Source organism: Anas acuta, chromosome 1 (genome assembly GCF_963932015.1).
Source record: "Anas acuta chromosome 1, bAnaAcu1.1, whole genome shotgun sequence".
Taxonomy (NCBI): domain Eukaryota; kingdom Metazoa; phylum Chordata; class Aves; order Anseriformes; family Anatidae; genus Anas; species Anas acuta.
In genome coordinates, this window is record NC_088979.1 from 67,264,911 (window position 1) to 67,279,773 (window position 14,863).

At 45.0% G+C, this 14,863-nt stretch overlaps 1 protein-coding gene across 4 annotated transcripts in view; it reads left to right on the forward strand.

Moving 5' to 3' along the window:
• The first annotated feature begins 211 nt into the window (after window positions 1-211).
• MGAT4A (alpha-1,3-mannosyl-glycoprotein 4-beta-N-acetylglucosaminyltransferase A) overlaps window positions 212-14,863 on the forward strand; it is a 71,788-nt gene continuing 57,136 nt past the window's right edge. For 3 of the 4 annotated variants that reach the window (XR_011096194.1, XM_068681034.1, XM_068681056.1), the window contains exons 1-2: window positions 212-300; window positions 3,107-3,406. Coding sequence is in view for 3 of the 4 variants with exons in the window: in XM_068681034.1 (XP_068537135.1) it covers window positions 3,313-3,406 (94 nt within the window). In the remaining variant the exon portion in view is untranslated. Of the gene's footprint in view, window positions 301-1,949; window positions 2,097-3,106; window positions 3,407-14,863 lie in introns of those variants that run through there. The other variant, XM_068681041.1, reaches the window with a different exon arrangement.

Consider the following 14,863-nt stretch of genomic DNA (forward strand, 5'->3'; position numbering starts at 1 on the left):
CCTCCACCACAGTGCCCCACACCCCAGAGCAGCGCTCTCCGCACCGACCCTCACCCAGCCCGACCCCCACCGCCACTGAGGCAGTCCTCGCGAGACCGCCCTATTTATACCGCGCACCCAGCGGACCGACAGGTGGCTCGACCAATGGGCGGAGCCCTTGGCCCCCACCACCCATTGGCGACCGAGGGGCGGGGCTTACGCGCCGGCGGTGGGCGGGGCGTCGCTGACGAGAGGCGGGCGCCGGGCGCTGAGGGCTCATTTGGGGGCTGGCGCCCGGCGGCGGTGGATCGCTGCGCGCAGGTGAGTGAGCGCCGGGCACCGCTTTTCCCCTACCGCTGCTTTTTATTTCTTTTCTAGCTTTGCTATGAGCACGGAGCCGGCAGCTGGGCAGATATCTCCCTGTCCGGACCCCCTGAGGGCTGCTGCTGTGGGGCGAACGGGACTAACGGTCGCTAACGGTCTCTAACGGCCGCCGGTTAACGGCTGGCGGCTGGGGCAGTCCCCACCGCTCACCTGCGGAGCTGGTGCCCGTGACACCTCTCTCGTCCTCCTCACGGGGCGAGTTGCAGCCTCCTGGGGTCGTGTGCCCTCACCGGACCGCTCCTCGGCTCCATCCCCGTAGTTTGGCTGGGAACCACCCCGGGGGTTAGGTAACGTGCGTCCCTGTGGGGTTTTGCTGCCTTCACCGGCTCCGTTTTGAAGGGCTGGAGCGCTTCTGGGGCGTGCATGGCCTGGCCGTGCTCGCTCCGTGCAGGGCTCGGGCTGCGGCGCCGGGAGGGGAGGGACGGAGGGAGAGGGGGCACGGCGATGGGGGAGAAAGGGAGAAAAAACCCCACAGAACCGGCTCACAAAGCCATGGCAATCAGCACAGCGATGCAATTTGGTGTGAGCTAATAGCTACCCGAGTTATATCGCTGCTAAGTAATTATTTTCCTCAATTATTTTAGGCTACGTTTTCCTAAGGAGCCCCGCTCACAACCTCTTGGTTGTTCTTGCTGCGAATGTACGAGTGATGCTCAGGTTTCCTATCGAGTCAGGCAGTTCTCTCCTTCTCTTATCAGTTAACGTTTTTACCTTCCTGGCTGCCCTCTCTGTGTGCACGTTGGACCAGCTGTCTCTTGCCCCCTCTGGGGTAATCCCCTCTAGCTTGCAGCCTGGTCCTTTGTGCACACCTGAGTTGCTTCGGAGAGATCTGGCTGCTGCTAGACTCACGGTGAACGTACGTTACAGTTCAGGCATCCTTACTCCAGAGCTACTTCAGCAGCATAGGCTGTCAGCATCGCTGTCAGAAGCCCAGTTGCTTATTCTGGTAGTTTGGGAATCACCTGAACTCTTTGCACTTCCTGCCCGGCAGACAGGCCTTGTGAAACTCAGGGCTTTTAAGATCTTTTCCTGCCCTTGCTCAGGCAGTTTGTACAGGCTTTTGTCTTTGACCTAATTACTGTTGCCTACCCCTCTGGCATTTATTATGGCCATCTCCTGTTCAGAGTACTGGTGATGATGATGCTTCCTGGCATGCCGTGCTCTCCACCTTTCTTTAGGTCTCTCAGCTGTCTTTATCTTTCGTTGTGTTAAATTCAGGTTTCTCATACCATAAAGCTTTTCACAGTTTCTATTCCATTACTTGGATTCTTAGCTAATTTTATCCTCTGCTTTGGCCTCTTCACATGTGCTTGCGTTTGTTCTCAAACTTCAATATCACACAGTACCTATAAGGGAAAGTTTAAAGCCACCGACCTGTCTGTGCATAAACTTCCTCAGAACAAAGCGTGCTACTGGCATCATTATATGAGGTAATCGTAGTCAGAAGGCAAACACTTCGAGCCCTGGTCACAAGATGCAGGTTGCTCAAATGCAAGAGCATGTAGTTCCGTAACTTTGTGGTTCCCTTCCTTTCATTTGTTGACCAGGCCTATTCGTTGTGTCTTGTTTTACAAGCTCTTGAGTGCAAGCAGTGCGTGCTGTGGTACAAGCCTGGTGAGAGCAGTTCAGACTTGACTGGAATCTCCAGGTACGAGCATGAGGAGAAGTGCTTTTCCCTCTTCTGAATGTAGCCAGGCAAGAGAGTGACAGATTACTTGTAAGGAAAGTCCAAAGTAAGTCTTTATTTACTGCTGGATAGCATGCTGGTATCAGATGTAGCTTGTGGTGGGGGAAAAAACTGCCTCCCTTTCTTTTCTTTCTTAAAAGAACATCAAATGTTTGGGCTACTGTAAATGATACTTCAGCTCTCTGTAAATCAAATCCCCACACCCTCAGCTTCAAAGCAGCCATCAGTTAATTTATTTCCATTTTCTCTTTGCCTTGCTCGGTTAGGACAGTGTGTTCAGATGCTGGCTGGCTTTGGCCAGCTGGGGATTTCCTGGTCCCTTGGTCTGGAACCTCCACCTGGGGTGAAACTGAGCTGTGGCTGACTTCTGCCTGCTTCCCTTGGCCCTGTGTGGTGGGGAGAGGAGCGGTGCGGTCACACCGTGCTGTTTTTCTGAGCTCTTACAGGCTGAACAGTCTCTGCTTGTGTGGCTGTCGTCTGTGCTTTCCCCGCAGCTAAGCGAGGGGGGAAAAAAATGGTTGTGGATGGATCAGATGCTTTTGTGCTGCGCAGGGAGAGATGAATGATATAGGTTTGTAACTGCTATTTAAAGCTCCGGTCTCTCAGTTCGCTGGGGGCGTTTCCACTGCTGCAGTTGCATCAGGGCTCTGCTCGCTGACCTCGGAGAGGCTTTGGTGAAGGCAGTGCTTAGCAGCGGGGCTCTGAGCTGCCGGCTTCCTAAAAAGCCTCCCGTATCCCTTCTGCGCCACCGGAGCGAGGTGTGAGCTTGCCTTGGGTTGGTGATGGCATCGTGATGTAGGTGATAGGTGTGTTTGTCCTTTAACGACCAAATTCGGGTGACGTGCAGCTCCTCCAGGTACAGGCAGATCTAACAAAAAAGGATGAACTAATGTAACAAGTGCTGTTCCCTGAGCTGAGACTGGGGCAGTGCAAGAGGGCTGCATGTAAGCCACGGTAACGAGCACACAGAAGTGTTTCTTTACTGTATTTTGGTACATGGGGGACACTTGTAAATATTTTTGGTCTAAATATTAAAATTCTGTTTTCTTTAAACAGGAATAGAAGAATAAAAGAAACTGAATTTATGAGAACTACAAGAAAGCTTGCAGCAGTTCGGGATGGATTGATTTGTGATTCCTTTGCTATGTGAGAGCTACGTTTTGTGCTGCTGCTGCTGGACTTGAGCTGACTTTGTTGCAGCAAGCCCAACAGATCAGCCCTAATCGCTAACAGAACATAAACAAGTGTGATGGTGAAATGAGATGAGGCTCCGCAATGGAACTGTGGCCACCGTGTTAGTTTTCATCACTACTTTCCTCAGTTTGTCGTGGTATACTGCATGGCAAAATGGGAAAGGTAAGTAAAGGGCTGTGAAAACAAACTGACCTCTACGTGGCTGTATGGCTGAGGAATGAATTGTACAGGTGTGTGCTTTGCTGCGCTATCGTAGCAATGTATAAACTGCTCGTTGACTAGCTCTGCTCCAGAAGGTATTGCCTTGGTGAGGGATTAACACCTGCTGGTAGATGCAGGAAAATCAACTTGGAGGGATCCTGACTTACATATATATATATATATATGTATATATATATATAAAAAGAAATAAATGAGGAGAAACGAATCCTGCTGTTAGAGAGGAAGGCTGGACAGTTTGTTTTGTTTTTCTTGGTTTATGGCTGTTGGAAAAACAGATGTTCTTTTTTCTTTTTTTTTCCAAGTAACATATGGCCAGTGGACCAGGCTGGACAATGTTATTTTTGGTGCAGCTTTCTGTCTTCCCTGATGATTCGGTGATGGCAGTGGCAAACTGCCAAGCAGCATTGTCCAGAGATTTTTTTCTTTCTTGCTGTCTTTGGAGGAAATGTAAAATATTTCTTGTCTGAGTATGGTGTGAGAAATAAAGTAATATGAACAAATTGACTGCGTAACGGGGAATGTGTCTATTCCATGAGGTTGCACATATTATGAGTAACTATTGTCTGTAATAGTTTTTTACCTTCTTAAATGTGTTTCTTGATTTTATTGCACTTCATGTGAGCTCTGGAAAATTGAGTTGTTCTGATGGTCAGGACTGTTTACTGCAAGTGAAATGTTTTGATTTCTGTCTTTCAGTAAAGCAAATAAACATATTCAGTAATGGTTTCTAGAAGAAGGTTTTTTTTTCCATTATAAACATCTGATCTCTTGGAAAAAATACTAGACTGTCCTTCAAAGATCAACTCATCCTGAAACACACATTCTGTATTAAATGAGATTGCTACATGGTTTGTTCTGACTATTCTGCTGAGAATGTTATCGGTTTTGCTTCAGGTCCAGTAAGAGGAGGCTGAGTCTTTCTGTAAATACTGTCAGTTTTATAACAAGCAACTTGCAACCTGTCTTTTATACTTAAGAATGAAAAGGATCCTTTGCAAAGAAGCAGATGAGTTCTGTGGCATATTGTTGGTTTTTTTTTTTTTTTATTTGACACTTGTAGGAGAAGCAGATGCTTTGTGGTCTGATCGCTGCTGTAGCAGTTGGTTGGCAGGCTTGTCCTCTGAATGTAAGGATCAGTAAAAATGTCAGGTTCTTGAGCTTGGGGTAATACACAGATCTTTTAATTGGACAACAAAGTTTAGAAGTGCAAAACACTGAGAGAATATTTGAATTGCATTGTAAGTAGTATTTTATTCATTTTGGTTAATAACACATTCTCTAGTTAAATTTCATGTTACTGATTCTCTTCTTACTGAGGAACCTCAGAAAAATTTTGCTTTCACTTCAGCAAAGATACAGATATATGAAATTCTGTTTTTTGTGCTTTTATTTTAACTTGACGTAGTTTACAGGTCTTGCTCTCTTTTGCCAAAGAATAGCACAATCTTTCCCAAAAATCCACTATTGGGAAAGTACTAACATATATAGCATTTGGTGACAATTCAAGCTTCTGTTGGTCAGACAGCTCTATTTTTTATACTTTCTTGTTTCCATCTGAATGCTCAGAACTTTCTTAATGGTGGTGTAAAAGTTCTGTGTTTATCTTCCTCCAGATCTTTCTTCTGAGCATTATGACTAACCTGTTAAATAAACATTTGTGTAACAAGCTATCAGTAATGTGTTAATTATGAATCACAGTTATGAAATTACAATGTTCTAGGGAACTTTATGGTTCAAAGAGAAATTTATACATAGAATATTGTTTTTTTTAAAACTTGTTTTAATTTGCATAAGTTAACAAAATACGAATCAGGTTGTCTAAAAGCAGATTTGAGTTCATTTCAGTACATTTTAATTCCAAGGCACTTCCACATCAATGGGAAATGTTGAGACACTAGCAATATGTTTAAGAATCCATATTTTTTCCAATTCCCAAGACTTTTTTTTTAATTATTCAATAAGCATTGCATGGTGGCCTCTTAATTCACTGATGACTCTTCCATTGTAAATTGAGTGGCTCAGTTAGAAGCGAATAAGGTGCTTGCTGTTCCCATCGACTGAAAGGCTATGAAATGTCAGGTATTATGGTCATAATCTTTTGGTACTCATTACAGTTATATGGCATGCATTAGATTCTTATAGGTATTTGTCAGTCTTTGGACAGCAAAGTAAATCTATGCTTAGAAAGAAAACATTACTTACATTTAAAAAAGTTAAAAGGTAAACCACAAATCATTAACTTCCCATCAGAACCAAACAAATTCCATTCCAACAACCCTAATCCAGTCCTCAGGTGATTCATTTTAATTGAACTAAGTTCCTGGATGACTGCTGCTTAAAGTGCAGAACCACTTGTAGACTGATAAGACTGGGATGACGTGGTGCGTTTGCATATCCTGTCCTCCTCTAGTACATATACCTGGTCTCAGTCTGCAGGACAGGATTTAGGCACTTCAGAGTGATGCAGGCTTTGCTACTTGTTCAAAGTCCAGAAAACTTGTCTCTGCAGAGCTTTAGTAGCTTTGTGGATGTGTTGGGAAGTTGTTAGCAGTTGAAGGAAATCCTCTGAGCTGCCATCACTGGCAACAGCATGGCTCTAGCCGACCCCCTGGCTGAGTTATGTAAGTAACCTTTCACGGGGCAGAGGCTATTTTTGGATGAAACGGCCAATTACATGTTTTTGCTTTTAAAGATATGTTTGAAGAAAGCCGACCGAGCTACTTCTCATCTCTGGAGGGTGTTTTCAAAATTAGGGCAAGATCCTGGGCTCTTTCTGCAGGCCTTGCGGTGCTGAGAAGCACTGGAGTTGTAAGGCAGCAGGGCAGGGGCCCTGAATACACCTGGGAAAAGCCTCAGTTGTCTGTGAGTTTTGTGAACAGGAGCTGGAAGGCTGCTTATTGCATGTTAAAAACATGCTATGGTTAGCTCGGAAGTGAAACAAGGACTGGAAATCAAATCATACCAAAATGGATTACCTGGGTGCGTGTAAGGAACAGTTTTAATGAATCTGCTGTTACTTCAGAGCTAGTTTGGCTTAAGATGTCCTTCAAATCCTCCTGAGGCAATTCCTCCTTTTCCTCTTAGTCCAGTGCTAACTCTGTGCTTAACACCAGCTATTTTGACTAAACCGTGCTTCCCAGTACTACTGACCTGCTCACAGGCCTTCACCACCTCATTTATGAGCTACAGAAATAAAGGATTTTTTTTTTTATCCTAAAGGCACTGCTCTTAAGAAGATCCAGCCAGTAAAAATACTGCTTTGTACTTGTTGCACCACTCACAAAAACTACATCAAAGCTGTTGCCTGCTATGTGGAGAGGGTAGCCTTGGTGCTTTGATATTTAATGTGCCCAGTGCAATGCTCCAGGAGAAGCTTCTGGGGCCCAGCAGCTTCCTGATGCTTGTCACCAGAGCATGGAAACTGGTAAAGAACTCCTAGGGCTGGCATGTTAGGATGAACTTCCTCAGCAAACTTCATAACTTGCTTCCCATGTGAAAGTCCTGCTCTCATCCCGCCTTTTTTTTTTTTTTAAGAGGGAAAAAAAAAAGCACAGCAGCTTTTTGTCTAAAGTATGCGTGCTTTGTTCTTGGAGACAGACAGTAGTTGGTAGTGTCTTGTGTCACTTTCAGAAGGCACTTGGCTACTGGAAGTGATGAGGACGTGTCCAGAATAATATTGTGAAAACCCAATGCAGCTTAACCCTTCAGCATTGCCTAAACTACGTCATTTCCAGGGCAGTCTCAAGCTCGCAGTGTGTGCCATCTTTGCCTATGTAAAAACATTCTTCTTTTAGGAAGAATTCTTGGAAAGCTTCAACAATTCTTGAATTGTTGGTAAAGCTGCTGTTTTACAGCTTTACCAGGGCTGTTGTCATAACCATAAAACCTCCTCGCTGTGAGGACAGCTGATGCTGGTACGCTGCTTTAAATCCACATGGAAAGATGTCCGAGAAGGCTTTGACTTAGGAGATGTTTAACCAGCTTCCTAGTTTGCTGAACATTTCCTCATCCTTAAGTAATGATGGTAGGAGCTACTGGTGTCTTGTGTCAAGCCCACCTTTTCTCTCCTTTGGAGCAAGAATGAAAAATGTTTGGGGCTCTATAATAAAACTGCTGTCATCTTTCTCCTCTGGCTACTTTCACAACAGAGTTATCCCATTCAGTCTCAGCCACACTAACCTGAAGTGCTGAAAAGTATCTACACTTAAAAAGGATAGAAAAACCTAACTTAACCTAAAACAAAAGTATCAGCCAGTGATGGGAAACTTTGGAGTAAGATCCAGGAATATTAATTCCCAGAGGGAGAAAAGTCCTATGGAGGAAATAGGGCAGGGAGGAGAGGATTATTTTTTCTTGGCAGTGGTTATGTGTATGTTCTCCTCAGATGCAGAATAGCAATGTGGGAGATACATGTTAGCACTCTGTGACCATAACCCTTTGTAGTTTATGGTTTGGTCCTAAGAGAAGCTGCTTGCTGGGTAAATGCTGGTTACAGTCCACCGGCAGCACGCTCTGATTTTCAGTTGCGTGCCCGTTTCCCAGCGAGGCAAATTAAGGCCGATCAATGAAAAAAAGCTAAGTGGGCTACTAACTGGGAAGAGCTGAGGTAGGAGAAGGGGAAAAATGGGCTGCTAAAGTAAAATATGCATATGGAAATGTGTATTGGATAGCTTGCTTGGGGGGCAAGAGAGGGTTGGGTGTTTTTTTCTCCCTGTTTAATGGCAAGGAAGTATTGGTTTCCTTTAGAAATCTGTTGCAAATCTTCCAGGAACTGAAAATTAAAGGAAATGGGTGTTTCCTTTGTCTTAACACCAGCACACAGACATTGCTCTATTTTTTCAATCTGAAATATGCGCCGAGCTTGGTTTCTAGAGCTGACAACCTGGCGTATAGATTACAGATCTCCTCGCACTGGCGATTTGAATGAGCTGCAGCGGGAAGAAATGCAGGCACAGGGGCTTTTGCAGCACAGCTCCGTCCTCCTGCCTTGTTTGCAAACTGCCAGCTCTGCTGGCACGCCGGCCGGTGGGCTTCTGAAATGTGGTCGCCACTGGTGTTTTGTATGGCCAGCCTCAGCCAACAGCTTGAGGCGCTGCTCTTGATTGCCAGCCAGCACTTGGAGCTGGGGAAAGTCGATGCGCTCGCTCTGCGTGGGTTCTTTTAATAGCTCTCCAGCCTGAGTCGCCTGTGCTTGCGTGACTCCTCCGGAGCACTGGCTGCTGCTCTCACGCAGAGACTATCAGAGGAGTGATTTAGCCAGCCCAGGAAAGACCATTGCATCTGGCACAGCTGCTCATGAGAACAGCTCCACGTAGAATACATTTCCACAAATTGATCTAATAAGATGCATTTGCGTGTCTTTATTTTCTTGTTCATTGTGTCTTCCCAGAGTAGCTAGCAATAGGCACATCCTCGTGTTTTGAATTGAGTGAGAAGGGCTTCACAGCGATCTGTCCTGGTTTTGGTGCCAGCTGATATTTCTGGTAGTGAATCTGGGCGATGGAAAGGAGCGAGCCCCAGACAAGACGCAGGGTGCAGTAAGGCAGAAGGAGACCAAACGTATGCATACAGGATGGGGAAGGAACGTGGTGCTAGGGTTCTGGTTAGGAATGGCAGCTTACTGGAAGTTATATGCTGACCGTGAGTCATCGCGTTGTTGCCGGGGTTGAAGGAAATCGAGCAGAAAAGGGGTGCTTAGGAAGTAAGGAAGTTAGTGTGCTACCCCAGCAAGATGCAGGAAGTGTGCCTTCTGCTCTGCTTGGCACTGTTTCTGCTTCTGGACGGTGCACTGCGAAGAGGACATTCATTGGGTAGGGTTCAAAGAAGCAACAAGTGCTCAAAGATCGAAATAATAAGTACAGTAAGGAGTTTGTACTGGCATTGCTCAAAGGGAAGGTGTGAGAAGAGACAAAGATAACTTTCAAATATGTTAGGAGTCCTTGCAAAAAGAAAGGATGTAATCAAGTACAGTTAGGTACTGAAGTAGATGGTTGGGAGGGGTGAAGAACATCCTTTGCAGGCATTTTCAAGAACAGGTTGTGCTGGTGGTGAGGAGTCAGGCACCCATAGCCTGTCCGAGACCACTGGAGGCTAGGGCTAGCACAAAAAGATGAGTCTCGCTGGGTTTTACAGTCAGTGTGACAACCCCACAACAAAGCTCAGGTGGGGAGGGTGCACAGCTGGCAGGAATGATCCCACTTCAAACCAGCTGTGCTGCTGAAACTGGATCTGAGGGGGCAGGGGTTGGGCTAGGTGACCCCTAGAAGACCTTTATAACCTGAGTTATTACGAGGTCTGTTTGACCTTGGCTAAATTTCTCTCTCCTTGTGCCAGGGTTGACATGCCAGCATGTTTCATTACTAACTAGTAGCAATGTTTGTGTAAGATATGCAGGAGTTGCCCTTAATTATTGTAAATATTCAATCCCTTAAAATACATAAAATGTTTGCTTGCATTTTAGCAGCTTCACTTCACCTTTTGCTGTTAATGTCTGCTCACCTTCCTATGGCTAGGAACCTTTAAAATATGCTGTTAGAAAAATCTCAGAGTTGCTTGTTTTTATTTTAAAGTGCACTTTTTTTTTCCTTACCCTCACGGTTTAGAGTAGTATCTTATTCAATAACCTTATTCCTGCTGTGTAATCACAATTTTATTTGCTGCCTGGGCAACAAAAAAGCTTTCTCCTTTATCGATGCCATCTCCAGGATTAGAATCCTGGAAGCTGTTTCTTTTTAGGATGAGACACTGGTAAGTCTATAATTTAGTTCTGTTTCTTTCTAATGCACGATGGTTTGTTTTCCTGAACACGGCAGAAAGGGAATGGAAAGCGGTTTCCTTGCTCACAGCACAAGGCTTTATCCAGCTGGTCTCTGCCTGAGAAGCAGTTACTCTAGCTGCTCTTTCAGAGCTGTGCTTCCAGCTGCTTTTCTGCTTGTCTCCTTGGCTTTCATGCAGCTTTCCGGCTATTCCTGCAGATGCTTCCCCCAGTCGTACTGCCCATCCATCTCGTAATCAAACTTCCACAGTACTTGCATTTTGTGCCCAAGCTGCTACAAATTCCTGCAAGTTTCAGCTCTTGGAATAGCGTTGTTCCTTGTGGGGTGGTAGCGCTCTCTGGATCGCTGTTACCTTTTGTTAGAGGGATTTTCTCCTAATGTATGAGAATGCTAAACAGTTAGCTGTGGACCTGTCATTACTAATCTTCCTGTAATTTAGGAAACGAGTTTTTCTTGCTGTAGTTTCTGGTTTGTAAGTACATGCTTTGTGGTTTCTGAGGCGGAGGAAAGGATTGATTTAAAGTAAGTGGCTCGGTTTACGTGTACGGAGGCTCCCAGATAGTTATTGACAATAATGTGGTAGCAACAAATCATGTTATGATTTTTGAAGGCTTTCAGGTTGTCAGAACGGAAAAGTTGCTTTGTCTGCCTGCATCGTGGTTTCGTTTTCCTGCGTGCTTTGTTTTCTGTGCCACGACGGTCTGTAGCTGCGTTCATCCATCCGAGACCATACAGCACCTTAAAAGTTGAGCCCTGAATTTTCAACAGTGCCTGAGCAGATGATATCAGTGATGATCCTTGGAGAAAGCTTGGGGTGCCTGGGTGTTGCTGGACATGACTTCTTTTCCTAGATGGAAACCCGGATGATCCCGTGCCTTGGGGATGACCCGGAGGGGTCAGCTCTCAGCCACTGCCCAGCTGCTCGCTGTAAATCGTGCTCGGGAGAGTGTGTCGAGGTGCACGTGTTGTTTTTTTTTTTTTTTTTTTCTGGTAAGCATGAGGGTTAACCAGGTTTGCTGCGCAAAATGTATCTGGTGGTCAGGAAGGCTCGAAGCAGAAATAGGTGAGACCTTTCTGCAACTCCCATGTGAAGCCGCGTGCTGGCGTAATAGCTGTTCTCTCCTGATGGAAATGGGACATGCACATCCAGAGCTAGAGATGACCTTTATTAGGTCAGGGCTCATTTTCCCTTGTTTTCCTCCTGCACACTGCTTTACTGAGAAGGCAGTTGAGTTGTTTGTAATAAATGGGCATTTTTATAGCACACAGAGAGACTTAAAAATAGACTAATGCTTTGCCCTGTATTTACAATGCATTGTGGTAAAACTAACAGCATCTGACTTAGTCTGACAAAGTTTTTATCTTGGAATGAGCTGGAACTGAACAGAAGACTTTTCTCTCCTGTGTTCTGGGGATGAGTTCCTTCAGGGTTTGTGGTATTTGAGCTATGTGAAGCTTGCAGTGATCAAAGATCTGAATTGGGTAAGGCTGAGAGTTCACCCTCATGCAGGAAAAGGATGCTGGAACATTCATAATATGTTCCTATACGGGGACATATGATAGAACATTCATAATATGTTCCGTAATATGTTTGGTATCTTGTAACAAGTGGTCCCAATGACTAAGTTGTTCTGCAGTGAAGTCAGACTGCTAAACTGTTTACTTAGGTGACGACAGTAGGAGGTTGCAGTTCACTTTCTTCAAGAGTTGAAATGTCTTTGCTGCTCCTTCTGTCACAGGACATGCCACCATATCCTTTTCCCTCTGTCACACCATGGTTCATATTTGGTGTTCTCGATGATGTTGTATTCCTACAGGTGCTAAGGAAACAGGAATAGGACAGAGAAAGTCCTGTGAGGAGCGGCTGAGGGAGCTGGGGTTGTTCGGTCTGGAGAAGAGGAGGTTCAGGGCAGACCTCATTGCTCTCTGCAGCTACCTGAAAGGCAGAGGAAGGGAGGATCCTGGGCTGTGGGAAGGATCCTTGGGGAGCAGCTGGAGTTCATGTCTCCGGCAGTGAGAAGGTGTGGAAGCAGCTGTAGGAAAGCAAATCAGTGGAGCTTGCACGGCTGCAGTATCTACGTTGGTTTTTGGGTGTTGCCTCCCCGCCCCGCAATCTTGGCTCTTGCAGGTCACACGAAAATACCTGAGAGCAAGGTGACAAAGGGAGCGCTGCTGCATTTGACACTCAAGCAGATGTCTGCACACAAATTATGAATGTTGTTTTCTGGTTGTTCACACTGCTGCCGGTTAAATCCTGCTTCAGAGAGAGAGCAAACTGCTTCTGATTGCGCTCATGGGTGCGGTTCTGTGCCTGGTCCTTTTTTGTCTTAGTGGAGATGAGCCTCCTGGGTCTGGTGAGGATCTCTGCATAAGCTGTTTGCTCTTATCTGTGCCTAATCTCGTGCACGTCTTGCTGTTTGTAGACGTGCGTACCATGGTTAAATGCAGCAGAAAGGAAAAGGACGTTCGTGGCAGCTTTGCTGGGTTCTTTTCTGCGAGGTTATAGATGCGTTTTACAAATGGAAAGTAAGTGTAGGAAGCTGAGGGTTGAGCTTTTTCTCATAAATTGGGTGTTGCCACTTGTGGTGTGCAAGGGAAACTGTAGTGCTGGTGGCTGACGCCGTGGACTCTGCTCTTCACAGTCAGGTAAAAAGTGGCCCAGCAGCTCCATTTATATTCTGCAGGAATGGCCTAGGAGCAATGACACTCTCGCACCTCAGCTTCTGGTAACTCCTGCACTGGACTAGACCTTCCACAGGGTGTTTGCTTCCTTGTGACCAAAGAGATCAGTCTGAAAGTTGTCATTAAAAAATGACCACTTTTAAAAAACGAAACCTCAACTTGTTTGAAATACTAAAGGATCCATGTCTCTCTGTGGCACTGTAACATTGCAAACTAAGGTTCAACAATACCGATGAAGAGCAGTGCAAGGAAAAAAAAATATACATATGTGTAATTAACCCATTGATTTGAGAAAGTTAAACTGAAGTGTTAACTTCAGCACCGAATATTTTGTACTTTTTTTTTTTGTGAAAAGCACAATCTTTCAGCTTCTTATTCAAGTGATACATTCCCATGGCTTTAATCAAGTCGAACTCGCAACCAAGCAGCGCCTTCTCTAACCTCGTGAAAACGTGATCCTTGCTGCTTTTAGACCCTTCCTTTTCTTTTACAGCTTAATTTGCCATGATTGAAGTTCCGAGCTGTTGAAATACGTTGGTTGCTGTAGCGTTTGCACATGACATAAAATCAAACGTGTCACCTACCCCCGCCGTCAGGCTTCTTAACCTTGTGCTTGCTTTTATTCAGGTGGAAGTGAAGTCTGGGAACAATGACAGAAAATGGTGGGTTGATTCCACGTTAGAATTGGGATCAAACTAATTTCAGGGGTCCAGCTAGGGTTGAATTTTTAATTGCTTTAATGCTGTAATTATAGTGTGATTGTTATCTCTAAACCAGAGTACCTGGCTCTGTGTTTTTCCAAGTACAGCCCTGTCTGCGTCTATTGTAATCCTCCTGCTAGCTAGTACTTAACTCTGACATCAATATTCTCCAAATTACAGTTATTTAAAACTTATGGGTACTTCCCAAACAAAAAGGACCAAACTCTCACCTTATTCTCGGTTCTTAACCAAGACTTTTTGATTTCATGGCTTGGATCAGGAGGTCCCTCAGCTCTGGGCGCCACGGGAGGCGCTGGCCGGCTTTGGTTCCAGCTGTGTATTTAACGGTGCGTACCGATAACAACGGGGTTTAGCTGTGCAATGAGAGCTGGAGAAGGGAAATGCAAGCTGATTTGGGATTAGTTCGTTTTGAGTTTTCCAATACAAGTTACATCATGAATGCAGGCAATAAAATGAGTAAGCTGTGACTAAAACTTCATTTAATTTTAAGATACAGCTACAGCTGTATTTGTTAAAGCAGAGAGTTGATGTGGGGGCATGAGATATGCAAAAGATCTTTTATTTTTTACGAGCAGAAGTGTAGGATGCAGATTCAGTTAATGACTGGCTGTTACCGAGATGTGAGTGACTGGTAGTCATTCAGGCTTTCTCTGATCCTAATTCATTTGGAAATTGGTTAACTGTTTGTGCACCCTGGTTTGGATAATAAATGTTTGGATAATAGAAGTTCAGTAACTTACGCAGAGGTGGTTTGCAGAGATTATATCTATGTGTGTGTGTTATGGATATGTGATACATATCTTTATGTTTAAAACCAAATCAACAACACTCCACAAATCTGAGGCCACTCAACAGCACACATGTTTTGATCAGGTGTCTCAGTATGTGTATGTGTACTTGTCTGTAGAAAGTGGCTGGATATCCTGGATGATTGAGGTCAGAGGAGGAACACGAGATGCCACAGATGACTTCTTCTAGTCCAGCTGACTGACAGGGGTTGAATTACCTACAGGTAATCACATTTGTTTGCACTGTCAGCAAATCTGAGTACTTCAGGTGAAAGGGTTGTCCCTTGTTCTCTTGTGTCAGGTGGGAGAGAGCGGTGTTGTACCAGGGCTAGTTTTGGGTATTACATTTAATGGAGGAATTGCAATACCACACAGGTTGGTATAAAGCCACTCTCTGCTGGAACTACGTAAGCAGTTACAGCTTCTTTT